The sequence below is a fragment of the Furipterus horrens genome, unplaced genomic scaffold (assembly GCF_987537825.1).
Source record: "Furipterus horrens unplaced genomic scaffold, mFurHor1.1.pri manual_scaffold_4, whole genome shotgun sequence".
Lineage (NCBI taxonomy): Eukaryota > Metazoa > Chordata > Mammalia > Chiroptera > Furipteridae > Furipterus > Furipterus horrens.
Genome location: NW_028327174.1, coordinates 55,681,992 through 55,709,917, shown reverse-complemented (window position 1 = coordinate 55,709,917; position 27,926 = coordinate 55,681,992). Strand labels below are relative to the sequence as shown.

The 27,926-nt window shown below is 54.6% G+C and overlaps 3 protein-coding genes across 7 annotated transcripts; 1 reads left to right on the top strand and 2 right to left on the bottom strand.

Moving 5' to 3' along the window:
• Positions 1–80: 80 nt before the first annotated feature.
• Positions 81–17,044, top strand: ANKRD52 (ankyrin repeat domain 52). 2 transcript variants are annotated; one of them, XM_090273388.1, is made up of 28 exons: positions 81–188; positions 506–589; positions 1,041–1,119; positions 1,319–1,389; positions 2,435–2,635; positions 3,332–3,419; positions 3,551–3,663; positions 3,971–4,183; positions 4,470–4,548; positions 4,884–4,998; positions 5,178–5,260; positions 5,365–5,482; positions 5,685–5,753; positions 5,934–6,074; positions 6,153–6,233; positions 7,415–7,526; positions 7,721–7,792; positions 8,048–8,249; positions 8,471–8,558; positions 8,640–8,757; positions 9,184–9,403; positions 9,585–9,672; positions 9,778–9,861; positions 9,976–10,121; positions 10,345–10,427; positions 10,647–10,729; positions 10,911–11,002; positions 11,432–17,044. In XM_090273388.1, the coding sequence occupies exons 1-28, from the start codon at positions 162–164 to the stop codon at positions 11,680–11,682; spliced, it is 3,201 nt and encodes a 1,066-aa protein (XP_090129514.1). In that variant the 5' UTR covers positions 81–161; the 3' UTR covers positions 11,683–17,044. The 2 variants fall into 2 exon arrangements, with proteins under 2 accessions (XP_090129514.1, XP_090129513.1); XM_090273387.1 differs by having other exon boundaries at positions 3,551–3,693.
• Positions 17,005–22,498, bottom strand: SLC39A5 (solute carrier family 39 member 5). Of its 3 annotated transcripts, XM_090273389.1 has the most exons (12): positions 22,424–22,497; positions 21,695–21,812; positions 21,003–21,353; positions 20,313–20,496; positions 19,400–19,562; positions 19,064–19,233; positions 18,710–18,850; positions 18,289–18,385; positions 18,037–18,207; positions 17,813–17,893; positions 17,513–17,703; positions 17,005–17,264 (listed from the first exon to the last, which is right to left on the bottom strand). In XM_090273389.1, exons 3-12 carry the CDS (start codon positions 21,284–21,286, stop codon positions 17,121–17,123), a joined length of 1,626 nt encoding a protein of 541 aa, XP_090129515.1. In that variant the 5' UTR covers positions 21,287–21,353; positions 21,695–21,812; positions 22,424–22,497; the 3' UTR covers positions 17,005–17,120. The 3 variants fall into 3 exon arrangements, with proteins under 3 accessions (XP_090129515.1, XP_090129516.1, XP_090129517.1); XM_090273390.1 differs by lacking the exon at positions 21,695–21,812 and having other exon boundaries at positions 22,424–22,498; XM_090273391.1 differs by lacking the exon at positions 17,513–17,703 and having other exon boundaries at positions 17,174–17,264; positions 22,424–22,498.
• Positions 22,499–22,722: 224 nt separating this feature from the next.
• NABP2 (nucleic acid binding protein 2) lies at positions 22,723–27,282 on the bottom strand. Of its 2 annotated transcripts, none has more exons than XM_090275611.1 (7): positions 27,175–27,282; positions 26,692–26,793; positions 26,114–26,252; positions 25,934–26,005; positions 25,674–25,755; positions 25,521–25,584; positions 22,723–23,222 (listed from the first exon to the last, which is right to left on the bottom strand). In XM_090275611.1, the coding sequence occupies exons 2-7, from the start codon at positions 26,768–26,770 to the stop codon at positions 23,023–23,025; spliced, it is 636 nt and encodes a 211-aa protein (XP_090131737.1). In that variant the 5' UTR covers positions 26,771–26,793; positions 27,175–27,282; the 3' UTR covers positions 22,723–23,022. The 2 variants fall into 2 exon arrangements, with proteins under 2 accessions (XP_090131737.1, XP_090131736.1); XM_090275610.1 differs by lacking the exon at positions 27,175–27,282 and adding an exon at positions 26,870–27,168.
• Between the last annotated feature and the right edge of the window lie 644 nt (positions 27,283–27,926).

Sequence of the window (27,926 nt, the reverse complement as noted above, 5' to 3'; positions counted from 1 at the left end):
CAGGGAGCGCTACGGACTCCCGCTCGCCCGCCCCCCGGTAGGCGGGGCCGCGCTCTCCCCGCAGCTGCCGCCGCAGCCGCCGCCTGGGCCGCCCCGTGTCCCCGGTGGACCCGCCGCCGCCGCCGCCGGGAGCTCGATGCGGACGGAGCCCGGGCCGGGCCATGGGGATCCTCAGCATCACGGACCAGGTCAGCCCTTCTGCCTTTTCCCGCTTCCTCCCTCCAGGGCCCGGCGCCGCCGCCACGCGAGCCCGGGGATGTGCGGCCTAGGCAGGGCCCGAGCCCGGAGCTCCCGCGGCTCCCACCCCGCCCCACGCCGCGCTCCCCTCAACCGAGCCGGTGTCCTTGGGGGTCTGGCGACCGGCGGAGACGCCGCGAGAGTGCCCTGCAGCCAGGACCCCAGAGTGGAGCCCCTTCGGCGACGCCCCCCCAAAACCTGGAGTACCCCCACCCCCCCTCCCCGGTTCCGCTCCGGCCCGCTCCCTGAAGGCCGGTTCTCCCTGCAGCCGCCCCTGGTCCAGGCCATCTTTAGCCGAGATGTGGAGGAAGTGCGTTCCCTCCTCTCGCAGAAGGAGAACATCAATGTGCTGGTGAGTTGAGATCAGGAAGGATGGCGAGCCGGTAATCTGGGCCCTGGTGTTCTGGACGCCTTCCCACTAGTGGGGCAGCTCTGTGTCTCGTCGGTTCGGATGAAGGCGCCGCTCTTTCCACCGCTGGGTGGGCGCCTGCTCTACCTCTGGGATGGAGAGAGGTCAGGCTGGGCGCACAGACCAGCGGCTGAGTACGCCCTGCAACCGCGTCCTCTTCGGAAGCGTCAGTGTCTGCAGCGCCCCCTCCCCCTTGGAAGAAGGAAGCCGCTTCCTGGGCCCCTGGGCCCTGACCCCTACTCCACCCCACCTAGGTGCTTGCTTTGACCCAGGATCAGGATTTAGGAGTCTGCAGAACCTTTGGGAACAGGTTGTGGGGAAAGGCCTGGGCTGTGAGACTTGGGCTGGGGACCTGCATAGTTCATCCCCGCAGCCGCTCTTTCTGCCTTCCCAGGACCAAGAGAGGCGAACCCCACTGCATGCTGCTGCCTACGTAGGCGATGTCCCTATCCTCCAGTTGCTACTGATGTCAGGTGAAAGTGGGAAACTGGAAGGTGTGGCACTAGGGAGGGACGTGAGGGGAGGAGCCTCTTTTTTGATATCCAAGGATTGTTCTCTGGTGGTTGGTCCACGCCAGGCTGCAGTTCCATCCAGATTCCCTGGCCTGATGACTGGCTTCCTTTCCTACCTCTTCTCCACCTCCGCTCCAAAGAGAAAATTATATCCCCACAGGTGCTAATGTCAACGCTAAGGACACACTGTGGCTGACCCCTCTTCATCGTGCTGCTGCCTCCCGAAATGAGGTACAGACCTTCCACCTTCTTTTGCCTTTCCGAAGGATTAGTTGGTTAAAGGTGGAGGTTAAGGGTTGGACAGCCTCGATCCTCTTCTCTACAAGCTGATCTACCCCAGGGTAGGAAGACTACCAGCCCTTGCCCCCGCCAACCCCTAGAACTGGCTGGTAAGGGGGGGCTGAGTGTTACCAGCTGATGTGACGTAAAGGGAGAGCTTAACTCTGGGCTGGCAGACTGCAGGGGGCCCTGCTGCCAGGCCTGTGTGACTCATCCCTCCCTGGGGGGTTATCTTGGAGTGTGATCCCCCTCTGAGCCCTGAGAATTTTTTCTTCTGATGAAGGGACAGGGGTAGTGATGTGTTGCATCCTGGCCCCTCAAGCATTATGAAAGCTGACAGCACAGGAGTCAAACATGCCTCACCAGTTGGGTCCATCAGCCCTGAAGAGTGTGAAAAGGAGACCTCTCTCTTGTTTCGGCAGTCACACCCCTGGCTCTAGCCAGTGGAGAAGGGATGGGACTGAGGCCAGTGGGAATGGGGTGGGTGGTGATTAGGAGGACCATTTTACCCTGGGTTTTGGAGAGGAACCAGTATATATTTGCTTACCTAGGTAATGAATATGATTTTGGTGCCTGTGGAAGGGCTAAAGGAAGGTATTTGGGCGTTAATGTCACAGGAGCATTTCTCTTCCCTAGGAGTAGTGGGGGATTGGGATCCTCTACATGAGTGGATTTGCTTGGTAGTGGCTGTATGTGTAGGTGAAGATTTTCAGGATCTGGGTTAGAGAGTGACAGTGATGGCTTGAGGAAGAGGAAGGGATCCACATTTTCCTCAGCAAGGTAGGGAAGATTTTAAGCTCTAAGAAGATCCAGAAGATGGAAGTAGGTTTTGAGGGGCTAGACAGGCTGGCCAAATGAGAAGAGACTCTGCTGGGGAGTAGGGGGAGAGAGAATATGGGGCCACATGTGCCATGATGACCTCTTTTTTGCTCCATTTCCTATTGTTTTACCTCCTTCTCCCCCTCTGTCATCTCTCTTATCCCTTGCCCCTGAGCAGAAGGTGCTGGGGCTGCTGCTGGCACATTCAGCAGATGTGAATGCCCGGGACAAGCTGTGGCAGACACCATTGCATGTGGCTGCGGCCAACCGGGCCACCAAGTGTGCTGAGGCTCTGGCACCCCTGTTGAGCAGCCTCAATGTGGCTGACAGGAGTGGGCGCAGTGCCCTGCACCATGCAGTGCACAGTGGGCATCTAGAGGTGAGGACCACTTCCAATCTACGCCTAGCCTAGTTCTTTCCCTTTCCTTCCTACTCATCTTCCCTGGTGTCTGGGCCACCAGGCCTGGGGAGAAGAAGCCCTGATGTTTATATGAGCAGTTGAGTTCAAGTACTGAATGAATGGTCATATTAGGTTGAAATTCTTGACTTGGACTTCAAGAGAGTAATAAACTCTCTGGGGTTACATGGAAAATGTTCGTATATATGCCTTTTTCTGAAGCGACAGTCCTTGTTTTTCAACACATTTTCAAAGACTTTTCAAAAGAGTTTAAGAACCACAGGATCATGGAGATGTAAAGTACAGCACAGGGAATATAATCAGTAATACTGTAATAACTATGTGTGGTGCCATGTGGGTACTGGAAATATTGGGGGGATCACTTTGTAAAGCATGGTTGTCTAACCACTATACTGCACACCTGATACTAATTCAAAATAATATTGGGGGTAAACTGTAATTGAAAACAAACACCAGGTCACCTTAACAGACTCCCTCAAACTGTGTGGGATCTCCTTGGTAGTTCCTTCTTCCTCTGTTTCCTCTAGTTCTCCACATTACTCTGCTCAAGGACAAAGACAGGCTGCCACAGCCTTTTTGAAGAGCTGAGGCCTCTGCTTTTAGGTAGATTGAGGGCATTAACCTGGCATTGAACAGGTGTTTCATATCCTTATACAGACGGTGAACCTGCTCCTCAATAAGGGAGCCAGCCTGAATGTCTGTGACAAAAAGGAGCGGCAGCCTCTGCACTGGGCAGCTTTTCTAGGTGAGAAAGGATTCACGGGAAGAGCAGGAATTTGACATTTAAGATTCCTAGGGCAGGGAGTAGGGGTTGCAGCCTTCAAAAAGAGGTGCTCCACACGCCCTCCTTGATGAGAGCACCTTCTCTCTCCCCAGGGCATTTGGAGGTCCTGAAACTGCTGGTGGCGCGGGGAGCAGATCTTGGCTGCAAGGACCGCAAGGGCTACGGGCTGCTCCATACAGCTGCTGCCAGTGGCCAGATTGAAGTGGTGAAGTACCTGCTCCGGATGGGGGCTGAGGTCAGGGTGCTGAGCGTCGGGGCTGGGGACTAAGGCAGGGAGTTGGAGGTTAGAGTCTGTTACAGAGATACAAAGGTGTGGTTTTGGGAGGCATGGAGGATGTAGTAAGAGGCTCTGAATAATGCTTACCTTAAATAATAGTGTCCTCAGGCTTTTGGGTCAAGAACCTGAGGGGGCTGAGGCAGTCATTGGACTTCTGTGATTCTCTAAGCTGTCTATGTCAGCTTCTATTTTGCTTAAACTGATACCTTCCTTACCTGCATCCCTGGAAAACCAGATCGATGAGCCCAACGCTTTTGGAAACACAGCTTTGCACATCGCCTGCTACCTGGGCCAGGATGCTGTGGCTATTGAACTGGTGAATGCAGGAGCCAATGTCAACCAGCCAAATGACAAGGGCTTCACGCCACTACATGTGGCTGCAGTCTCCACCAATGGCGCTCTCTGCTTGGAGCTGCTGGTCAATAATGGGGCTGATGTCAACTACCAGGTACCTGAAGGGCTGAGGCTGAAACCAGTGGGGAGAGAAGCCTGGCTCTGGGGAGTCCTGACCATATATTCCCTCTGGGTGACTCTGAGGAATGTCCACTTGCTTCCTGGGTTGATCAGACCTTGCCAGGGACCTGGGAGCGTGTGGGCTGAGAAGATGTCCGTATGACTACACCGTCCTGAGATTCATCCTTTGGAAGGGGGAAAAGGCATTCTCTGTGCTTTGCACTGAAAAAACAAACACACAAACACACACACAATCCCCCTCCCCCGCCATGTTTCCACAGAGCAAAGAAGGGAAAAGTCCTCTGCACATGGCTGCCATCCACGGCCGTTTCACCCGCTCCCAGATCCTCATCCAGAATGGTATGGATTCAGGAGACTTTGTGTTCCCTTCTCCTTCTCCCCCAGAGAACTAATTTCTAGAAACCCGTTTCTTCCTTATTCTACCTCCCAGCCTGTTTTCCAGTTAGGATGGGCACCGGAGCTCTGAGCTAGGCACCAGTGGACATGGCCCTGCTTTACCTCCTCCTCCCCCTCCCCTTCCCCCTTCCCTTTCAGCTTACAAACGAGATAACATGGAGAATGCTTAGCCTGGCACCTGGCACATACTAAGCACTCAAGTGGCAGCTAACTAGTTAGTGTAAATGGGCCAAAGCCTAAGTTCTGCCCAAGTTTATGTGTGTGTTTCCCCCTCTCAGGCAGTGAGATAGATTGTGCTGACAAATTTGGGAACACGCCACTGCACGTGGCCGCTCGCTATGGACACGAGCTGCTCATCAGCACCCTCATGACCAATGGCGCGGATACCGCCCGGTGAGTCAGGGCTTCTGGCCCCACTGCTCGGCTGCCTCAGATCTGTACAGACGGCTCACATCAAACATGGGGGCACAGAGAAGCTTGCCAAGGGGAAGCTCACAATCTCCTAGGCTGGTGTGGGTCACAGAAAAGGGGTCCCTCCTTGACCCAAGGACTGAGTCCCAGCTTCTCCCCAGGCGCGGCATCCACGACATGTTCCCCCTGCACTTAGCTGTCCTTTTCGGATTCTCTGACTGTTGTCGCAAGCTTCTTTCCTCAGGTATGTGCTGACCGGCTGGGGGTTGGGCAGGTGTGTAGTGAAGCAGAGGCCTGTCCTCTCTGCTCAGTGCCCTCAGATGGGATCTGGCTGTTCTGGCCCTGCAGGTCAGCTGTACAGCATTGTGTCTTCACTCAGCAATGAGCACGTGCTCTCAGCTGGGTTTGACATCAATACGCCGGACAACCTTGGCCGCACCTGTCTTCATGCTGCTGCTTCTGGAGGGTGAGTTCTTTTTCCTCTCTCTAGGCCTTGAGAAGAGAGCTGGGCAAGGGTCGGTCCCCCCTTTCCTGCCCAGATCTCTCCCTCCTTACAGTGAGGGCAGTCACAGCAGAAAGGGCTGTTCCATCCTTCCTTAGCCCCTCCCTGCGCCTGTGACTTCTCCTTGAGGTTTTCACTCCTCAACCCCTGTCCTTCTGCCTTGTAGGAATGTTGAATGTCTTAATTTGCTGTTGAGCAGTGGAGCCGACTTGAGGAGAAGAGACAAATTTGGAAGGTGTGTTAACATGCATGGCTGTACATGGGGATTGTATGATTAGAGAGACAAGTGATGGAGCAAGGGGTGGGGAGCTGGAGACCAAGTGAGGAGAATATTACAAAGCAGCTTTGGCTGCACATCTGGGTGCATTTCACTCTGTCTCTAATTCTTCCCCCTCCCCTCCTCACTTCTCCCCAGGACTCCACTGCACTATGCAGCCGCTAACGGCAGCTACCAGTGTGCTGTCACACTGGTGACTGCTGGGGCAGGTGTCAATGAGGCCGACTGTAAAGGCTGCTCCCCACTCCACTATGCTGCTGCCTCTGACACCTACAGGAGGTAAGACTCCCACTGTGGCCCTCGCAACCCCACTCACCTCCCTGAACGTCCCTGTGACGTCTTCACTCCCTCCCACAGAGCAGAACCGCACTCATCTTCTAGCCACGATGCTGAAGAGGACGAGCCGCTGAAGGAGTCCCGCAGGAAGGAGGCCTTCTTGTGAGTAGCTGAGAAGACTGCTGGGCTGTGCTTTCCCAGCAGCGCCAACTCTGGTCTTCTTCTCCCACGTGCTGCGCGTCCCGCCACCACACTCCTGCTGCTGTGCTGTCGTCAGCCAGCGGTGCGTTTGCAGCACTCAGAGTTTAGTCCTGGACTGAGCATGGTCGTGAAGACAAAAATGTGAAGCATAGTTCCTCCCCTCAAGGAACAGATGGTCTTCCTGAGAGGATCAGGAAAACCAAGCACACAAAATCATTTGTTTTTTCCACAAGCATTAATTGAATAATTACTTATTAGCTACCAAGTACTGTACTACGTACTGAGGATAAAGGATAAGTTAGCCCAAATTTCTGCTTTCTTAAAGCTAATAATCTGTTGGGAAAGAGAAATGAAAGGACACTTACATATCCTAATGTGAGATGTTAATAATGGGAAGCTGGGTGTGGAGTACGTGGGAACTCTGTACTCTCTTCACAGTTTTTCTGTAAATCTAAGACTGCTCCAAAATGAAAAGGTTTATTTATTTTTTTAAATGGATACTTACAATCCAAGAGGCTCAGCTTTGTGATCTTTGGCAAGTAACTTAACCTCTCTGTGCCTCAATTTCCTCAACCATAGTAAGGATAAGGCTAGTATCTACCTCATAGGATCATTGTGAGGATTAAACTATTTAATGCACAGGAAGCACGTAGAACAGTGCTTGACATATCGTAAGTGCTAAGTATTGTATTATCACTACTAGTACAACTACCACTAAGCAATGAGAAGGGTGCCAAGGGAGTACAGAGGAGGAGGCCCTTAACTGGGAAAGTCAGGGAAGGCCTCACAGAGCAGAGGATGCTGGGACCAAGTTTGAAATGAGTAGACTTTGCTGGGAGGAGAAGGCATTCAAGGTAGGGAGTCACCTGGAGGTGAGGGGAGAGTGTGGGTCAGCAGAACGTTGATAACTGATACTTGTGCTTTAGGTTCTCTAGGAGAGCGTTCAAAGGGCAAAGGAGGGCGTCGAAGCCAGAGGGGTTCAGGGCAGACCTGGAGCTGGGGTCGGATGGGCAGGACTTAGCCTACTTGGGTGTTGGTCAGCTAGGCCCGGAGGGGGTCCCTTGCCCCTCTCTCCCTCTCCCAGAATTGTGCCCTCCTGGACCGGGCCTGTCCCCACCTCACAGTCTACCCCTTGCCCCCAGCTGTCTGGAGTTCTTACTGGATAACGGTGCAGACCCCTCTCTGCGGGACAGGCAGGGCTACACAGCTGTGCACTATGCTGCCGCCTATGGCAACAGACAGAACCTCGAACTGGTGCGTATGGCCTCTGGCCCTGGTTAAGGAAGGCAGGGGCAGAGCAACTTTGTGTTTGTGGATTCCGAAACCAAGGCATGACTGAATCCTATGTGGTCTCTAGACCCAAGGGCTCAGGATTACTGTGGGTGGGGGACAGGGCTAATATGTTGGGATTTCCAGAACCTTAGCACCTGCTGTCCTGTCTGTTGCAGCTCTTAGAAATGTCCTTTAACTGCCTGGAGGATGTGGAGAGCACCATTCCAGTCAGCCCTTTGCACTTAGCTGTGAGTTCCAGACTTTTCTTCTTGCCATCTTTGTCCTTACCTGACCCACACATAGGTGCATCTGTCCTTACTTCTGCCTTCCTGTGGGGATGTGACAAGCAGGCAGTGGTCTGGAGAGGGGATGGGCATAGTGCAGGCTAAGAGCCAGAGGGGCCTGAGGAGCTTATGGGGAAGACTGCTGCTTAGTCTCCCCTCGGGCCCCAAGAATGAGGCAGTGTCCTGAGCTGTATCCATTGGTCGCCTGCACCCCTCCAGGCCTACAACGGTCACTGTGAAGCCCTGAAGACACTGGCTGAAACGCTGGTGAATCTGGATGTAAGGGACCACAAGGGCCGGACCGCGCTCTTCCTGGCCACTGAGCGAGGCTCTACTGAGTGTGTGGAGGTGCTTACAGCCCACGGCGCTTCTGCCCTCATCAAGGAGCGCAAACGCAAGTGGACGCCCCTGCACGCTGCTGGTTCGTATACCCTTTGGGTTTCTCCCTATTGTTGCCACACCAGGCCTTAGAGACTGGTTTCCCATCCCTTCTGAGTGGGATTGGGGTTTGGAGTGGAGCGGGGTGAGGAGGATGGAAATTTCATGTAGTGATGCATAGCTTCCTATCGCCCTGCCCCTTTGGCCTTGACCTGGCCTCCTCCTCCTTGACCATGCCCTGACACAGGTCCCCTTTCCTCCTAGCTGCCTCTGGCCACACTGATTCCCTGCACTTGCTGATTGACAGTGGGGAACGAGCCGACATCACAGATGTCATGGATGCCTACGGACAGTGAGTGTGGGCTAGCGGCGTGGGCCAGCAGGTTTCCCCTTCTCTGCCAGGCCCTCACCCTTTCTCCCGCCCCCTCTGTAGAACCCCACTGATGCTGGCCATAATGAATGGCCACGTGGACTGTGTACATCTGCTGCTAGAAAAAGGATCCACAGCTGATGCTGCTGACCTCCGGGGCCGCACTGCCCTCCACCGTGGGGTGAGTGAGCTCCTGGGTGGGGTTGTTGATAGATGTGCCTGGACATGCGGGCTCGCCAGCAGTAAAACATCAGCTTGTCTAAGAGGTGGGCCAGGATTGTGTGCCTAGGGTCTTCTTATTGGGCTTCACTATGTCTGCTCCAAGACGAGTGCTTGACATCTACAGCTGACCTTCCCGATTACCTTGCTTTATAATCACATACAACCACCTGCTCACCACCCAGACTCTGCCCCAGGATACCTGTCCCATTGGATAGTGATGCCATTACCCCATCCGTCTCCACCATCACTTGTCCTAAAGCTGCCTCCTCATCCCTCAGGATCAGAGTTCCAGATGTGGTTCTTACTCCTGGACCAGCCCCAGTGATTGGTTGTTCGAAAGGGAGTGGCTTCTCACCCTTACTCGCCACCCCCATGTCACCCACAGGCAGTGACTGGCTGTGAGGACTGCCTGGCTGCCCTGCTGGACCACGATGCATTTGTGCTGTGCCGAGACATCAAGGGCCGCACACCCATTCACCTGGCCTCGGCATGTGGCCACACTGCAGTCCTGCGGACCCTACTGCAGGCCGCCCTTTCCACAGACCCCTTGGACGCCGGGGTGGACTATAGCGGATACTCGCCCATGCACTGGGCCTCCTACACTGGTATGGGTCTGGGGTCTTTGCATCACAGGAATATGTGCAGAGACCGAGGACAAGAGGGTTGGGGGAGGGACCTGGGTTGATCTGGTTCTGGAAGTAGCATGGAATGTCAGGAGGTGGGACAGGACAGGTGGAGGGAACCTCGTAGTCGTTTCTGTCCCTTACCACTCTTCCTCATACCCAGGACATGAAGATTGTCTGGAGTTGTTACTTGAACACAGCCCATTTTCATACCTGGAAGGAAACCCCTTCACTCCTTTGCACTGTGCAGTGTAAGTCCCTTCCTGTGCCTCAGCCCTTCTGAAGGGCTGTGACCTGGGCTTAGGACAGGAGTCCACTCCCTTCGCCCCTCCTACCAAGCCTTCCTCTTCCCCTAGAATTAATAACCAGGACAGCACCACAGAGATGCTGCTGGGAGCTCTGGGTGCCAAGATTGTGAACAGCCGAGACGCCAAAGGACGGTGAGTGTGCAGCGGAAGGTGTGGGGAGGAGCCTGACCTGCCTCTCCGGCCACCTCTTCCTGCTCAGGGGGAAGAGCCTTCCCCCTCTCACTATGCCTGACCCCCACTCCGCAGGACCCCTCTTCACGCCGCTGCCTTCGCGGACAATGTCTCTGGGCTCCGGATGCTGCTGCAGCATCAGGCCGAGGTGAACGCCACTGACCACACTGGCCGCACTGCGCTCATGACGGCGGCTGAGCACGGGCAGACCGCTGCTGTGGGTGTGTAGGGGCCATGTGTGGAAGGGAGGAGCTCCCCTTGGGATTTTGTAAGATGGGTCAGCCCTGCCTGTGGGGTGCAGGAAGCAGGAGGCATGTCTTTGGGCATTTCATCCTCAGCAGATGGAATACAAAGTGTATGCAGATCAGAGCAGAGGGTGGAGAGCCAGGATAGCTGCTGCTCTGGGTGGAAGGCATCATTCCCTCTCTGTCCCTTCTCTTGTAGAATTTCTGCTGTATCGAGGTAAGGCAGACCTTACTGTGCTGGACGAGAACAAGAACACTGCCCTCCACTTGGCTTGTAGCAAGGTACGTACTGCCTGGAGCAGTGGTGGTGAGTCCGAGGGGGCCAGGGCTTGAAGAGGTGGGCTGGGCTGGCGGATGGGGTAGAGGACTGGAGTGGAAGGCAGGATGGCTGGGCTGTCTGATGGTGGTGTAGCTCTTTGCCCCACTGCTACCCTCCCTGACTCCTCTGTGGCCTGTCTCCTTCTACTTTACAAGTCTCTACTCTCTGTTCCCCTCCCTCAGGGCCATGAGAAATGTGCCCTCTTGATCCTGGCAGAAACCCAAGACCTTGGCCTTATCAATGCTACCAACAGTGCGCTGCAGATGTGAGTGCCCAGGGAAGGGGGCTCCTGGCTGGGGGAGGCAGGTGGGTGAAGAAAGAGCCATCTGCCTGCCAGGGGCTCTCTGGAGCTCAGTGTTTGCTCAGTGCCCTGCTACTCTAGCTGGAGGTGAGGGGACAGCTTGTACCCCACTGACTTCGTGCTCCTCCTTTCCCTTTCTTCCAAGGCCCCTCCACATTGCTGCCCGGAACGGCCTGGCTTCTGTGGTACAGGCCCTGCTCAGCCGGGGGGCCACTGTGCTGGCTGTGGATGAAGAAGGTGGGTGGGATCTGGAGCCCTCCACCTCTCCCGGGTTTGGGGTCAGGGACATTCTTCAGGAGGTGACTTCTTAAACTTGCTATGAACTGGATATTCTTCCCAAGGAAACTCTTCAGAGCAGGGACCCAACACCAGTGCACTAGAGTCTCTGAGGGAAGTCTGCTGAAACTAGGTGGAGCCAGTAGGTTCCTCAGCAAGAGCCCCCACCACCCCTCAGCACCCTTTCCCCCACGCTCCACCATTAGCTCCACAATTCCGCAGTCTGCCTGTCAGCCACCTTGGGCCCTCGAGGCCCTTGACTTCTGCTCATACCGGGTGCTTGCCTGCCTTGGCTCCCTCCTCAGATAAGGGAGCTCAGGGCCTGGGGCAGGCTGAGTGGGTACCCAGGGACACAGGGCCCTGTGCCTCAGTTCTCACCCTTGCCTGCAGGTCACACCCCAGCACTGGCCTGTGCCCCCAACAAGGATGTGGCAGACTGCCTGGCCTTGATCCTTTCCACCATGAAGCCTTTCCCACCCAAGGACGCAGTCAGTCCTTTCAGCTTCAGCCTGCTCAAGAACTGCGGCATTGCAGCAGCCAAGACGGTGGGTGGCTGCGGGGCCCTGCCCCACGGGGCCTCCTGCCCCTACAGCCAGGAGCGGCACGGCGCCATTGGGTTAGATGGCTGCTACTCTGAGTAGCTCCCCTCCAGTGTCCCTCTCCCTGCCGGTGGCTTGATACCTTACTCTATTTATTTAGAAAAAGTCTATACATTTAGGGCACTTTAAAGGAGAACACGACTGGGTCTGGGAGCGGAGGGGGGAGCACTGGGGAGCAGCTGCACACCCCTCTGCCGCACCACCCTGGCCTGGCAGTGGTCTGGGGCTGACAGGGAGCACCCAGGCCCTTGGTACCCCCAGGGCAGCCCCTTCTGCCAAGTGTCCCAAAATGATTGCTAAATGCCTGGCTCCCCCCCTCTTTTACCCCATCTCTCAGTTTCCCCCATTGTGCTGCCAGCTTTCCCAGCTCTTTCCTCTGATTCTCCTCTTGTCCCCCTGCCCCCTGCCCTACTGCCAGGCAGATCTTCTCTTCTTCCATACCCATCACTGCCTCCCTGCTCGGCCGGCTCCTCCATCCCCGCAGCAGTGAGAAGCCTTAATTTCTGGTACTGTGTGAGCACTCTGGGGGCGTCCCCTCCCCCTTCAGGGGCAGCTAGTGGACGAGTGGGGAGGGTATTTAGCACTGGGGCCTGGAGATTTTCCCCCACTTCTATACCCCATCACCCCTAAAGTTCGAATGCAAAACACTTGAAGCAGCAACTACTGTACCTGGGCCCCAATCCTGCGCTCTCCCCTGGCTCCTCATATGCAAATCAAGGGCTGGTTCTGTCCCCACAGCCTACCCCTCCCTGCTTCCCTTTCTCTGCTGGCTTGGCCCCCTAACCACGCACTTTAACCTTGCTTCTTTCTTTTAACTTCTGGGAGGGCAGAGCCTCTGGCCATTCCCTCCCTGGCTCTCCTCTCCCATAACTTTGAGGCTTGTCATGAATTTTTAAGTAAGTATTTTATCCTTTAGGGGAAGAAACAAATTAATTTCCTGCCCATTTCAAAACCACAGCCCTGGTTTGTCCTATGTGTTTCAGGCATGTGTTTGCATGTGTGGAAGGAGGGACTGTGTTCTTTCTCCTGTGCCCCCTGACCCTATAGTTCCTTTGCTCCCTGTCTGCTACCACCTTCTGTTACATCCAAGAGTACCCACTGCCGCCAGTCACTCCTGATCTGAAGCCAAAGATGGTGGGAGGGGCAGGGCAGACTAGGGACCGTGGCTACTCGAGACCCAGGCTTCCCTTCTGGTGTGAGGTTGACGCTCTGATCTAAGGAGCAACCAGCAGATACTGAGACTAGGTCCTTGCCTCCAGCATCAGGGAGAGAGGGGTCTGAGCTGGGGCCGCACTGAGAAGATTCCTCAGAGTTGCACCCCATAAGCCACACTGGGCCGGAGTGAGAAGGGGGCAGTATTTTTCTCTAAATGTAGCATTGAATTTGGCCCTGGTCCCTTCAAAAGCCCTGTCCATCCATCTCCTAGCTAAGCCTCCTGGACAGTTGGACCCATTCCCACAGCCCAGTGTTCCCTTCCTCACACTCAATACCTCAGCCAGGGGCCAAGACACAGAACTTGAATAGAGGCCCTGCCCCCTCCGCCCTCACAGTGCATCCTTGCCCAGTGTGGCTGCCATCAGTATTGTCCCCTGAGAACTGGATGGGCTTCGTTTACACAGTAGAGGGTCTCCCCCTCCCGGGGATCCCTCATTCTCCTGCCCCCTCGCATGCTTGCTTTATTCACAGTCTTACCCGATTTTCAGCTGTGGCCCTTGCAAGTCTTGCCGCCCTTGCCAAGGGTGGGCTGAGGGGAGAGGGGGCATCCCAGGGCCCCTCCCTCCCTGACTGATACCCCAACCATACCTCATGCTGCTTCCCTGATGCCTGGGGTGTTTGTCCAAGTCCTCATCCTTTTTGTTGCGGTCCCTTCTTGTCCGCACCCTCGTGTCTTACTTCCCCCATGCCTCAGTTCCTAAACCATTTCAAAGCTTCCAAATGACCATTATTGGTGAGAAGGATTGTGCAGCTTTTAGTTTTTATTTTTGTTTTCAAAGCCAAAGGGCCTTGTGATGCCCCTCTTGCCCACTTCCCTGTCCTCCCCTATACGACAATCAACATGACCTCTCTTAAGGGCTGCAGCCCCCGCCCCCACCCCCACCCTGCTGGTTCTGCAGTGCTTGCCCCCTAACTTTAATTCTCTCCCCTGAAATTTTCCCATTCCACCCCCTCCCTCTCATTTTGGTGCTGGGAATTTGGTGGGGGTAGGGGCAGAAGAGAAGGGAGCTGGGTCCTGCAGCAAAGACTCGGGGTATCAGTCGTGTTCTCCTTTATCAGCGTTCGGTGGTGACAGGAAGAACCGGAGTATTTTGTCAGGGGCCCCGTCGTTTTGCTAGATGAGATTTCTGGTGGCTGTCTGGCCGCTCCCTGCTGCCCCCTCAGCACACCGTCAGCAGTGCTGGGCATGTGGCGGGGCGGCCTCTGTCCCTCCTCGCGTGGCTGTGAGGAGGCCTAGCGGACTGGCAGTCTCCTTTCCTTATGCCAAAGGAAACCCCACACCCCACCCAGATTCTCCAGCCCCTAGTGTTTTTTGAAGCATTTTGACCATTCTCATGGCCACTGCATATTTATTTTAATGTTGATATTTTCTTTAAACCTCTTTGACTTAAACGGGTGTGGAGAAGTAAAACAGGCAGAATGCCCCCCAATCTTCAGGGGTAGGGTGGGGAGGAAACCTCTCCTCCCCTTCACCCGCCCTCTTCCCCTCCCCCTCTCCTCACCGCAGCTCTAAAGCACTTGCTTCAAGTAATAAGCACTTTTGAGAAAAGGCCTGTTTTAAGTGAGGACCCTGGGAGCAGCCCCAGGTCCCAGCAAAGGAGACAGAGCGAGGGCTACATGGGAGACAGGGAAACAGACACAGACGTGTGAATCAGAGGGCGAGATGGAAAGAGCCAGTTTTTAGTTTCTGATTTTGGGGGGGTATGTTTCTGATTGGGTGGTGGCTTTGGTAGGGTTGTGTACTATCCTTCAGAAAAACAAATGGCACAAACTATGGGTCCCAGGATGGACCGACAGACCCAGGTCACTGCCACTGTCCAGCTGAGACCGACGGGCCACCTCCCCCACCCCCTGGCCCCCTGAGCCATAGGACTGCTGAAAACCACTGAATGTACAGCCCAGGTTGGGGTGGGGAGCGGCCCCTGGGGGAGGGGCTTCTCCTTTTGTTTGGTGCTGTTGGGGGTGGGAGAGATGAGACTGAGGGACTGCCGCCCCACTTAGACACGTGTTCCTCTGGGTGGAGGGGCTGAGGAGGGCGCACCTCCCTCTCCAGCCCCAGCCATGGCCCCTCCTCCTTCCTCATCCCTGTCCGTTTTGACTGTAAGTCCAGCTCACCTTTGCCTTCAATATGTAACCAAAGGAAAACTCAATACTGTTTCCGCCGCTGTCTGCCCACCTGAGCGCCTTCTTCCTCCCTGGACCTAGAAGGGGAGAAGAGGCTGGGGGCATGGGGGTTGTGGGGCCAGAGTGAACAGTTCTACAGTTGTGCCCCCAAAACCTTCTCTGGGGTCTCGGAAGGGGCCCTGAGAGGTGGGGTGGGCCCAGGCTGGAGGGGCTGGGAGCGGCACACTCTGGATCTTGTGCACATGTGTGTTTCTTCATCTGAATGACTCCAGCGACTGTGCTCCAGCAGGGAGGCCCCTTCCTCCTTCCCTCTCCGCCATTCCTCACCCTCTCCCCACACCCAGTGTTCACCCCCTGCCTCCCCTTCCCACCGCAAAGGAAAATAGCCTTACAGACCCTAGCCCAGAAACCCTCCTCCTGGTGCACACCAGTGTGGGGCCCCCTCCTGCCTAGTTTGAACCCTACCTTGTAAGAAGGAGGGAGAAGGAGCAAAGCAGCCCCTTCCCCCCGATCGTGGTGGCTCCAGTCCTCCGCAGCCTTGGCCCACGTTGGGCAAGGGCGGAGGTAAGGAATCTTTGAGGACCAAGCCCAGTGGTCTGGGAAGAGGGAGGTAGAGAAGGAAGGGTCTGACTTGAGGACTCCCTCCTCCCGACCCAACCCCTAGAAAAGCGACCAAATCCCAGAGATGGGAGGAAGCTGGGGTGGGGAGGGTCTGCTCTATGAACTACTTGAAGGTACTGACTCCGAGGCTGCTGTTGCCCACTTGAGTGTGAGGGGGATACTGTCACTGCACCCAGGAGGGCAGAGGGCGGCAGGTGACGAGAGGATCCGCCCTTGGCCCATGCTCACTCCTGCTAGGCCCCTTCCCTGGGGAGCCTGGCTTTGTCCCCAGGAATTTGGGGAGAGCCTTCCACTCGCATCTCCATCCCTCGCTGTGGGCACCCTCTCCAATTGCACTAAAGTAGCTGTTGTGCCAGTCTTACCCCCACACCAGGGTGGGGTCTCTGCTTCCAGTCCTTTCTCTCCACTGCCTCTGCTCCCGTCCCGGACAATCTCCTTGTTCCCTGTATTCCTGGATAGCTCAGCTTTGTATGTGTGTGTTTAGGGGTTGGGGTGGGTTCCGGCTGGAGTAGGCTTGGTGGGGGTTTGGGAAGGGCTAGGAGAAAGATGGAGAATGAAATCTCCTATCCCCTTCCTCAGCTCCAAGCTACAGAAGCCTGGGAGGGAGGGTGCCGACTCTTGCTGCTGTGTGTCTTGCAGATGTGCCAAAATGGGGTTTGGGGGGAGGGGAGGGGAGGGTGCCTGGCAGAGTGGCCCCCAGGGTGGCTCTCTCAAAGCAATACAGTTCCTCCTGCCTGGGGGATGGCAAGACAGGGGAGAGGGTTGGGTTGGGGACCTGGGGGTTCCCTGTGTACAGCTATGTATATTCAGGGGTGTTCTCTGTCTGGTACCCGCTGTGGGCGTCTTACGTGTGTGTGATCCTCCCCTTCCCCGTGCCCTGCATGACCTGTGATGCTGCAGACACCACCATCCTGTGTGCAGGGGTGTGCTGGGGGCACCGAGGGGCATGTTCCATGTCCTGTCGCACCCCCCCCACCCTGTGACCCATGTACTCGGTTGTAGGAAGTAAAGAGAACTGAGCACAATTCACTGGATTCTAGTTGAATCTTTCTCTAAGCAATTTCCCCCTTTCTGCCCTTCTCCCTGCCCTGGATCCACCTGTGGTGCTAGTGTTGGGGTCGAAGGTGTTTAATGCTGGCGGTCAGCAATAAAGGGCAGGTCTGCCCAGATGCCTGTATCCCCAGGGTGCTGAGGTCAGCAGGAAAAAGTGGGGACCTCAGTGCATTGCCCCATCCCTCCCCTCCCTTCCTGGGCTAAAGCACAATGCTCTCCCTGCAGACTGATGCACCCTGTACCCTCCATGCCGCCACTCATGTCCTCTCCTGATCTGCTTTGAGCCCCCAACCCACCACATCCTGGTTTTCTATGCTGTTTTGGTGCAAGTACAACTGTCGTAGTCATGGCTTTGGGATGGGTTCTGTTTATTAAAATCCTATTGCTCCTACTGGCCCTGTGTCCCGCCTCCATTCCTGTGGTTGGGGGGAAGGAAGAACAAGCTGGACGCCTTTCCCCTGCCCCCATCAGCCATCAGAGACCAGGGGCTGTAGCTGCTCCTCCAGCAGGGCTATGGTGAGCATGAGGCTGCCCCCCAGCAGCAGTCCCAGGCCCTGCAGAAGCACCTCGAGTGTAGGGAGGGGCTCAGGGGGCCGCAGCAGGGCTGGTAGCTGAAAGAAAAGAAGAACATCAGAATCCTGCCCTTATCTCTGTCACTGAAACACAAAACAGGAGAGGAAGGTGTCAGGAAGTATCAGCAGTCCCTGCCCCAACTCTTGCAGGCCCTCGTTTCTCAGACTGCAGGCCTGGGTCCAGCACCTCACAGGTGGCCTATGGTGGAGGAGGGGCTGAAACTTCCCTCTCCTCCCCTTCCCCCTCCCCGCTTCCCTCAGTGTCTCTGCACTGCCCCACACCTCACCATGTCCACGAGGGCCACGTAGAGGAAGACCCCAGCAGTGACCCCAAACACCCAGGGAGTGAGGGGGACAGGGCCCAAACTGAGCCCCACCCCCAGGGCTGCACCCCCCAGTCCCAGGGCTCCAGACACCAGGCTCAGCAGCAGCAACCGCCGGAAGGGCAGCCCTGCGCGGAGCAGCATTGCAAAGTCACCTGTTGGGAAGAAAGGCCGGTGTAGGAGGGAGTACACCAGGGCTGCCCCTCATCAATGTCACCCGCCAGCCTCCAAGTTCCACCCCAACCCCGCTCCTGCCCTTCCTACCCAGTTCGTGGGGCAGCTCGTGGCAGAACACCGCCAGGGTGGTGCTGAGGCCGCTAGAGAAGCCGTCAGAGAAGGCAGCGCCTGGGGTTGGCAGAATTGGAGGTGGGCAGTCTAGAAGGAAGCCCCCCCTGGGGGAGGGGCCTAGATTCCCTCATAGCCCTCTCCTAGCCCAGCCAATAACTAGGAGCCTCTGACCTGCCTCCTTCCGCCCCCTCCCTTCACACCTATGGCCAGCCCATCAGTGAGGTTGTGCAGACCATCTCCCAGGAGGACCATCCATGTTATGCTGGTGTCACTGCCACCCTGGTGCCCATGACTGTGGCCTTGATGCCCAGGAGGGGCTGGGGCTGGTGGGGGCCAGCTGTCCTGTTCCCTGCAGCCCAGAGCCCCTGGCTCTGCAGGAAGAAACACAAGGACAGTGTTGGTGGCTGCAAAGTAAGAATGGGAGCCTGCTCTTCATTTTCTCCTCTAGTCACCTGGAGCTGCTTGTAGGGGCTGAAGTGCCATCCCGCTGCTGTCCTCTGGGTCCAGATTTGGTGTTCTGAGATCCTTTCTTTTCCACCTGCAGCATCTCTAAAATGGTGGAGGAGGCAGCAACGCCAGGGGCTAAGGAGAGACCTTAGCGAGGGGCTGGGAAAATGAACACCTGGTTCTGTTCCTGGCACTTGGAGATGTTTTGTGGCCTCTACTCTGTTCCCAGGTTGGCACCTCCCTGTTGTTGCCTAGAACAGTCTATGCTGAGGGAGCCCTACCCATTCCCTGTTAGTAGTCAGGGCCCGAGGTCAGGCAAATGGCAGAGCCAGGAGCACACTCGGCCCCTCACCTCCTGGTTCATGTGGCCAATTCTCGGGTAGGACTCTGGTCTCAGCAGAAGAAGAGAGAAAGGGTGTCACTCACTGGCCTTAGCCCTCGGTGCCGCAAAATCCCTAGCACGTTCTCCAGCAAGAAGAGCAGGAAGAGACCGCCAAGCACTGACAGCCCTGGACCCAGGTCTTCCTCTGGTCGCCCGCTAGGTCCGGCATGGTGCCCTCCTTGTGCCTGACAGAGAGGAGGTCAGGACAGACCCCAGAAACCCCTGCACCCGGCAACATCCCCCTCCTGGGTGGGAAGTGGCAAGCCTTCACTCATATATTCTACTAGAAGGCAGCTGCGGGCTGACAGAGGGAGGGGACATTCTATGACGGAGCATCTTGGATATGGGGGAGCTCTCTGCCAAGGGTGGTAGGGGAACAGGGAAGGGGCTCTACGTACATGTGGCAGCAGGTGTAGCAGTGCATCCCCACAAAGGGTGCCCACAGCCATGGCTCCCAGAAAGCCCAGCAGGGGCCGCAATAGATGAGATCCAAGGAGCCGCAGCAACAGCAGAGAGAGGGGAGCAGGGAGGCTGAGCAGCAGGACTGCCAGGACACTGTGAACCAGGGCTGGGGAGAACCAGGGGCTGAAGTTAGGCCAGGGTTGGAGGAAGGGGCTCAAAGGCAAAGATACACTGCAAGAGGAGGTAGGACCCCAGTGAAGCCTCTTCTTTGCCTTGGAGCCCACTCCCTACCAGGATTCAGGGTGTCCTACCACCCACTCTCACCCACTGACCAGAGAGTAGATCCCCTGGTGGGGTCGGAACTGGGGCTTGGGTGCAGACACGGCTGTCGATCTGATAAAGCAGGGCTGGGCACAGCAGAGCAAACTGACGAGGGGTGAGAGGAGCAGCGGGGCTCAGGCCAAAGTTGACCAGCAGCTGGGAGCCATTCAGACACTGCAGGAGTTGAGTTGGGAGTCACACATGGAACTGTGATGCAGACCTGCCCTTGTAGCGTGTGGACTACTGGGTCTCTCCCAGGGCCCCCTGCGCATCAGGGATTGGGCACAGGTATGTGTAAACAGCACGTGTTAGTTATCAGTGAATATTCAATCCAATACAAATATTCGGTCAGTGCAGATCGGGTGCTCGTGAGCACTGCCACCATCTCCCTAGCTCTCAAGCACCTGATGATTTCATTGATTTGGTCATGGCTTCGGTTGGGCAACTACAACTCTCCAGTCCAGATCCTTCAAAGGGAAAAGAACCTGAAATGCCATCAAACTTCCTTTCAACAGCCTTGGCTTGACTACTTCCTGTCATGGGCCACTCACTCTCACCAGCCATGCTTCGGGGTTTGCTTTGACTGCCCTCTGGTGTACCTGGAACAAGTTCACTGTCTTTCTGGGTGAAGACAGCTGTTCGTTCCATGCAGGGCTCCTCTCCAGATAACCAGCCCCACAGCCTACCCGGGGCTGCTCCTCTGGTTTCTCTGCTTTATCAGGTGTGTGACACCTAAGCTGGTTCCTGGATTTCTGAGTGTGGCTTCTCTGCTGAGCCCAGAGGGAACAGATTTCGTATTGGAATAACATACCCTAACACCACATCTAGTTTTTTGGAAAAGTAACTATTAAAGTACTAACTAAACATTTCATGCCATCTAAATCCCATGGCTCCTTTCCCCTCTCCAGAGAGCATCAGACTCACATCCTCATTCAGATGGTCAGCCAGCGAATGGTCCAGCAGCAGAAGCCTGTGAAAGAAGTCCAGGCCCGAGGGGGCTGGCCCATGAGGTGGTGGCGAGGCCTTTGGCTTTTCGAGGTCGCCCCACCCCGAGGGACCCAGAGGCAGCTCTGCCCAGACATCCACATTCAATTCGGGGTCCTGTGGCCTGGAATGGATGGATGGGATAGAAAGTCAGACTTGCTCACGTTCTCTGAAAAATCCCCCTTGAGAGGCTGCCAGGGAGCTTAGGGGAAGAGGGAAGAACAGCCACTGGCCGGAGTTTCTGGGACCCAGAAACCAATGGAATGTCAGTCCTGGGAGGAGCTGAGAGTTGTCAGTTACGATAAGAATGGGGGACATGGAAGGGATAAGAAAGAGGAGTTCAGGGACAGCCAGAAATGCTACAAATTTGGAGCGAAGTCAGCCTGGAGACATTGTGCATTTGGATTAAAAGCAAGGAAGTGAAGGGCGCAGGGGTTTGGAAGAGGAGAGAATTAGAAGGCAATAGAGGCAAAAGGGGCCTTGATGGGGCTAAGAGGAGTCAGGTTTTGAAAAATTGGTAATCGCAGGAATCTGATTTTAGGAGCCAGAATATTTAGACAACGGGAGACTGATCTACGCACTGAAAGGAGCTGGAATGTGGGATTTTGGAGTGGGGGAATAGGTTAGTACCTGCGTGTGGAATTGTCTCCAGCTGGGGGTGCAGCCCGACCAGCTGGAGGCTCATGGTGTCCCAGGCGCAGCCCCTGAACTCGGCCTAGCCCAAGACTCTGGAGAAGCCTCGCGAGGCCCCCTGCGGACAGTGTGCCATTCTCCCCGTACAGGCCAAACAGCTGGGCCAGGTAATGGTTCTGCTCCAGCTCAGCAGGGCCCAGGTCGGGGTCTGAACCCCCTCCCCAGCCCAAGGCCACACACACACATATGGCAGCCAGCAGATGACTCATCGGGAGCCCCATTATTGGGGGACTGGTCAGAGGCTTTGGTTCTAGCTTCTATTCCCCCTGGAACATCCTGAGGACTGCCCTGGAAGAACGAGGAGGAAGTGTCAGTGCTCCTGCTCTGCTGTTCAGCTCAGGCCTGAGGAGATCCCTCACTCCTCGTATGGCCACCCACATTAAATCCAGCAGCAGCTCCCACTCTAACCTCCTCCCTCCCTCCCCATTACATCCTCCTGGATCAGCCTCACCTCTCATTTGCCAGTTCCTAGAACACCTTCCTTGATTCAGAATGCTCCCCTTACCTGATCCAGAGCTGACAGTCTATTTCCCGTCCCCTAGACCCCAACCCTCCACCTTGCCCCACCTCTCTATCCCCTCTCAATCCCCAGAACCTCACCCCCACTAGTAATATAAGAGCCCCATCACCTTAGGTGCTTGTCATGCCTTGCTGCAGACACTAAGAGGTTCCGGAGCCAGGGAGGGAAGCCAGCTGTCCTCAGCCTCCAGGCTCCCAGGTGGAATGGAGGCCACGTCAGATGAAAGGCTGGCATGGACAAGCCCCCCCTTTTAGCCCACCTGCCTTGGGCGGGGTCAGGGGTGGGACAAGTGTGGGAAGGCTCACATGGAAGAGAAGTTAATGGTTCACTGGCCTCTTGGGTGGGGGTCAAAGGTCAGTCTCTGTGGGGCCCCTAGTAGGGAGGGGCCATCCTCGGTCCCTGGAAAAGCCACATGGCTGAGGGGAATCTGGGCATGGTCTTTTCTTCTAAATAATCCACCCCCTAACTCAGTTGGTACTATTTTAGCCTTTCCCTGCATATACTCTCCCCCTACCCACCTTACATCTGGCTCTGGGCTTCATTCATTCCCACCTCCATCCCCACATTCCCTGAGAGAGTAGGACCCAGATGTTCCTAAGCTGCTGAGGAAGGTGAAGGGGCAGGTAAGTGGCAACCCCACATGCATGGAAAACAAATTGTTTTTAGCAACTCCTCACCCCAGAGAGTAAGAGCCCGAGCTCTGGGAATCAATGACAAAGAAAGGGGAAGGAAGAGGGAAGAAGTATCTGGGCTCTCCTCTGATGTCCAACCTTGCTTGAGATCAGGGGAGCACAGTCTGAATGGGGCAGCTAATCCAGGGGGTCGAGGTTGGTATTACCTGACAGACAGCAGGAGACAGGACACCCAGAGGATGGGGGACACAGCCTTCTTGGTTCCAGCTGTGAGGGGGGTAGACAGGCAGGCGGGCAAGGGTCACCTGCAGGGAGGGGGCAGGGGAGGGACACTACCTTAAAGGGGCAGGCCTGCTTTGCCTAGGCGTCCTACAGGTAACCTATCTCCTCTCCACCTCCTAGGGACACCCTACTTTTCCAAACACCCAGCTGCTAACTTCTTCATTTTCCCACAAGAAGCAAAGGAGTCCAGTACTGAGTGGTAACGTTTATTGATAAGAAGAGATACAATCAGACTTCCACGTCACACACAAAGAAAAAATAGACCATAACTGTCATTTCTAAAGAGGAAGAAAGGCAGGCAGAGGACCCCCAATCCCAGGGCACAGGCAGCTTCAGCTGGACAAGAGGGTGAGTATGGGCTTAGTGGATAAGGCCCCTTCTCACCACCCCTTCAGTGAAGTTTAGTGGCAAAAATACTGCTACCTACCCCTTCCCACCCAAGCCAGCAGCCCAGTAGAAGGCTGTGCTCTCCAGCAGACTCTCGGATTATGGTCAGCGGTGGGAAGGGAGGAAGAATGTCTTGCTATCTCTTGCTGCTCCTCCGGGTTTCTTTGCCGTTGCTGACGGGGTTGTTGGAGGGACCAGGAGGGCCAGCCGGTGTGTGGTTGGGCTGGCTTCGGGTAATTCGGGTGCTGGGGGGGTGGGAAGGAGTGTGAGGGGGGTGCGGGCCACCACCAGGACCTGGTGAGGAAGTCAGTCCATTCCCATTCTGGCTTTCAGAGGCTAGTTGTGGGAAAAGGAGAAGAGACACGAGAATTAGAGAACTAAGGTAGGAGAGGGGTCCAGGGCCTCCTCCCATACCCCAGAGAGTAGCTCAGTCTTCAATCAAGCACAACTGCTCATTAATGCCAACTGGACCAAATGCAAAGAATGTGGGTAATATGAATGGAGCCCCAGGAAAGACTCAGTCATTTTGTAAGCTCTATTACTATACTTTCTTTTATTGATCTCTGTATCACTGGGACTCAGACCTAGAATTAGCTATTTAGTTCTAGGCTCAAGGACCTCTGACAAAACTCCCCTCTACCAAAAGGGACTGTAAAACTTGAGAAACATGGGAAGTGCCTGAAGTTTTTGTGTTATAATAGAAGAAAGATCTTTTTAAAAAGTGCATGCTTTCTTGCTCTCTCTCTCCCCTGAGCACACCTGCTTGAACCTTCTTTTCCGGGATACTTTCCTAAGCTCCAAGGCCCTTCTTTTGCTTCTGTAACTTGTTTCCTTAGTCTATTTCTTCTAGGGCTCACTTTTTTAAAAACTTTTATTTATTTATTTTTAGAGAGAGGGAAGGGAAGTGTGTGGTTGCCTCTCATGCAGCCCCAACTGGGGACCTGGCCCGCAACCCAACCCAGGCATGTGTCCTGACTGGGAATCAAACTGGCGACCCTTTGGTTTGCAGGCCAGCAATCAATCCACTGAGCCACACCAGCCAGGGCTAGGGCTCTCTTTTACTACCTTTGTACTTTCTAAATAAACTTTCTCTTATTAAAAAAAAAAAAAAAAAAATCCTACATATACTCTCATCCCACCCCTACCCCAGTATCAATAAGTAACATTTGTGAGTATATTTTAAATGTGTGCCTGGAGCCAGATGTGTGAGATGACTTCCTGGTGCTCCCATAACTGTGCATATCATTATCATTTATCATTGCACTCACAGTGTATTCATTGTCTGTGTGACTATCTCCTTCACAGACTACAAGCTCCTAAAGGCAGCTGCTGTGTTTTATTCCTTGGTATTCCTCATCTATAAAAGTTTGTTAAATGAAGGCAGAGGCCTGCCTCTCCCATACATAGGGCACCATGGCAAAGAAGTCATAGGCTAGTGCTTCTCAGACCATGTTCCTATTGAACCCTGCTCCACCAGAAAGATATCTGCAGCCAGATCTGAAGAATAATACCCTTTCCTCAATTCACAGAAAAAGTTTGGAGAGTGTATAGAAAGTCAATGTTAATGCCAGACATGTTTTTTTGTTAAGCCCTTTGTATCTATTGGCAGAAGACAAAGTCAATAAACATCTGGCAAATGAATATCAGGGCAAATAGGTTAAAATGTACCTTAATTAAAATATTTTTATGGAGACCTAAAAATATGCAACAGTCGTATTTTCAATTGTACACATAGATAATGGATGCTCATTTTTGTGGTGGGATTAAATGCTATTTCATGGTGTTTCAAAAAAAAACCCAAACACATGACCTCTGGTGGTTCTGACACAAACAATTCTGAAAACCATGGTAACTGGGGATGCAGACACAAACTGAGGAAGGGTAGAGACAGCCTGAAGCCTAGTGTCACAGGGAGAAACCTAATGCATGAGTCCGAGGCAAGAGAGAGCCAAACACTCAGGGAGTAGTAGGGTCAGCTGAGAGATGACCCAGAAGGAGAAAAGAGCAGTAAAAACCAGATTCCTGAGGAGAAGTCACCACCAGACGAAGGGGGTGGTGTTGGTGAGTGGTTTTAATTAAAAGCTGATGATTTGCAGCGAGGCCCCAATTCCTAAGAGAACAGAAAGCAGGGGCTTGAAGTGCATGAGATGGAAGAGTCGTAATCCCAAGGCCTAGAAGCAGGGCCTTTAGTTTCAAGAAGAATGGTGATTCCAAAAGGGAACTATTTAGTGAAAACTATTTAGTGCTTGAAAGTTGTGCAGCGTGGGCGCTACATTGAGTCATGTAAGTGACGGCGTACACAGAACCGGGTAATGAATCTAAATGTTCAAGAGAAAAGGGTAATGTTCTGCCAGAGAAGCAGAGAGAAACAAGCTAGAATGAAGGAGTACAATTTTTGTGGACAAACTGTTCTCATTTTTGCCTTCGAGTGGTAGTGGCAGAAGGGTGCCAGAGCTCTATCAGTGGCTGAAACAGATTCCCAAATCTTGCAAGAGAACTGGGAGAAGAATTGGGTGGAAGGGGATATACTGAGAGAAGAGTGATTTGGAAAATGGATGAGCGCAGTGCATCTCTCCAAGGCTCAGGAGAGTATGGGAGCTAGGCGGTCCAGTGGATGGAAGGAAATAGGTTTACCTGCAGAAGCAGCAGGGGGTACGGTGGTAGGCGGGGGAGCTGTAGAGCTGCTGTCGTTCTGCACCTGATGGCACAAATTACACTCAGACCTTGCTTCCTACCATGCTTCTTGGCCTGACATGCCCTCCCTCAGGTCATGGCCATGGGACTCACCGTCTTGTTGGGTGCCTGCTGGGCACTGTACTCTGGGTTTGGCTCACTGAAATTAGGAACCTCAGAATAAACCATACAGAATCTGCAAAGAGAGAAAGTGGCCAAAGCCTCAGACCCATCCTCTGGACCACTGCTGGAGGCCTCAGAAAGGTCCAGGTACAGGATATGGACTGCGCACCCTTATGCTGCCTTCTTGCAAACCTTGAACTTACCCTCTTGGCCTGTTGCTTCTACATCCCAATCCCCAAGACAGCACTTACTCTCCAATCTTCTGAAGATCACCCCCACGACCAGTGTACAGAGTCAGACAACCTTTGAACACTGAAGCATACCTGTGGGGGGCATAAAAAGCAGGATTCAGAGTACTCAGAAGAGTTACAGGGACCGTTAACCCCTTTGTTACTTGCCCTTGGATAGCCAAAAATCACCAGCTAGCTTACCCTTTGGTAAGCCGGATAATGTCCCCAGGTTGGATCAGGTTGCCAACATCGTCCCAGACGGAGATATTGATGCTGCCCGTTTTGTCTGCCACTTTGCAGGTCCGAACCTCGTGACCGTCCTTTGTCTTGGTCACTCGGCCTGCAGGGAACAGATAAATGGCAGGGGTGCAGGGGTAGAGAGGGGATGGTCAGAAGGGTGAGATTTAGATATATTGATGAGGTGAGGGAAAAGTTGTACAAACAAGACAAAGCCAAATCTCTGGGGCAGGCTGGGGTAGAGGTGGGGAGTGGTGTGGCCCCACCATGGAAAGGGGGCGCTGAATGGGAAAAGGCCTGCGTGGCACTGGAGGCTTCGATCTGGCAAGAGTTCCATCTACCCTAGATTTCACTGCAACTCTCTGGGTTGGGGTATAGGAGAGCAACTAGGCATGAGCCATGTCTTGGGTGCGTCCAGCCACCCAGGGAACAAGTTCAGAACGGAGGTAACGTTCTTCCCCTTCTGCCGCCTACCCTGAGACCCGCCCCTACCCCCCACCCCTCCCCACCCCCGCAGAGGGCCCATGCCCCAGCATAACCACCTGTCTCCAGCACAATGAAGATGAGGTTCAGATTCTTGAGCCCGGGCTTGATATCCTTCACGAACGTCTCCGTCGTCATGCTGCCTGAGCCTCAGCACCCCACTAGAAGGAGGAAAGGGATGAAGGCTCAACGCTTGCAGCCTTCGCCCCCATGCTCCACTTCCCAAGGTCTACCTACCACACTCGGCTGGGGTCAGGCAGCCTCAAACCCTCTAACTCTTCTGAAAGGTTAGAAACGAACTTCCCCGGGGGCCTCCAACTTCAAGATCAGAATTTGGATAGGCTGCTTCGGGGCTGGAATACCCCTTCCCGCGATGCTCTTTCAGTCTCAAGCCCCGAGGTGGGGGAGCCAACGGAGCGGTGGGTAGTGAACCCGGTGCAGAGCCAGGGAATAGAATCTTAGTCTCTAAATCTTCCCGAACACTCATACGGACAAGCCGGGACTCGGTCCATCCCCTCCCCCATCCACAGCCCACAACCCACCCACGCAGATGGCAGTACGGTATATGCTGCTGAACCACCCGCAGGGGGAGCTCTATGCCCTGCGGCCTCCGGATGCAACTGAATGGAACCTGGGAATGCGAGTATTCCCGGAAGTTTCCCCAGGCTCCTCCAACCAATCAGCACCGCTTTGGCGCGCCCCGCCACTGGCCCTTGCCCAGCCAATTGGGACCCGACATTCACGCGCCGCGAAGGGGGCGTATTCCAGGTATTAAGGAAGCATGGGAGCTGATAGGCTTCGCAATGAGAAAAATGGACCACCAGGGGGCGCGTCGGGTTCCAATTTTTCCTTTACTTGACTGGGAGAACGCACTTAGGATCTAAGATTTTGTTTCTCTCCTAGACGTGACTCAGTGGAAAAAGGACCAAGGGTTTTGGAATCCGACCGACAAATTTGAAACCTGACTTCGCGCTTCACTTCTTTTCCCGACAGTCCTTAAATATGTAATTCTATTTTGCAGACAAGCAAACGGAAATTATAAAAAGCAGTGCCTAGCATACAGCAAGCAGCTTCCTCTTCTTCCACTGCTTTAACCCTCATCTTTATTCTTTATTTGGGGTCCTTCATCATCAATGCACTATCTAGCTTGGCCAGGATCTCTGGGAAAAGTGGCATTCACACCACAGACAATAGACAGACTCAGCCCCTTGGGAGAAACGGGATCTCGGGTACAGAGCAACATTTGCATTGGTCCCTCTCACAATTGGAAAGGCACTTGTTCCCAATGCTGTTA

Excerpts from the sequence above, each read along its gene's own strand:
- ANKRD52 (XM_090273387.1), top strand. The coding sequence starts at position 162 with ATGGGGATCCTCAGCATCACGGACCAG. Across the intron at positions 8,559-8,639 it reads GTCATGGATGCCTACGGACA|AACCCCACTGATGCTGGCCA; the intron begins GTGAGTGTGGGC and ends CCCCCTCTGTAG. Across the intron at positions 11,003-11,431 it reads GCTGGCTGTGGATGAAGAAG|GTCACACCCCAGCACTGGCC; the intron begins GTGGGTGGGATC and ends CCTTGCCTGCAG.
- SLC39A5 (XM_090273390.1), bottom strand. The coding sequence starts at position 21,286 with ATGGGGCTCCCGATGAGTCATCTGCTGGCTGCCATATGTGTGTGTGTG. Across the intron at positions 20,497-21,002 it reads GGAGACAATTCCACACGCAG|GCCACAGGACCCCGAATTGA; the intron begins GTACTAACCTAT and ends CATCCATTCCAG. Across the intron at positions 19,234-19,399 it reads ACCAGGGGATCTACTCTCTG|CCCTGGTTCACAGTGTCCTG; the intron begins GTCAGTGGGTGA and ends GGTTCTCCCCAG.
- NABP2 (XM_090275611.1), bottom strand. The coding sequence starts at position 26,770 with ATGACGACGGAGACGTTCGTGAAGGATATCAAGCCCGGGCTCAAGAAT. Across the intron at positions 26,253-26,691 it reads CTTCATTGTGCTGGAGACAG|GCCGAGTGACCAAGACAAAG; the intron begins GTGGTTATGCTG and ends TGTTCCCTGCAG. Across the intron at positions 25,756-25,933 it reads GATCTTCAGAAGATTGGAGA|ATTCTGTATGGTTTATTCTG; the intron begins GTAAGTGCTGTC and ends CTCTCTTTGCAG.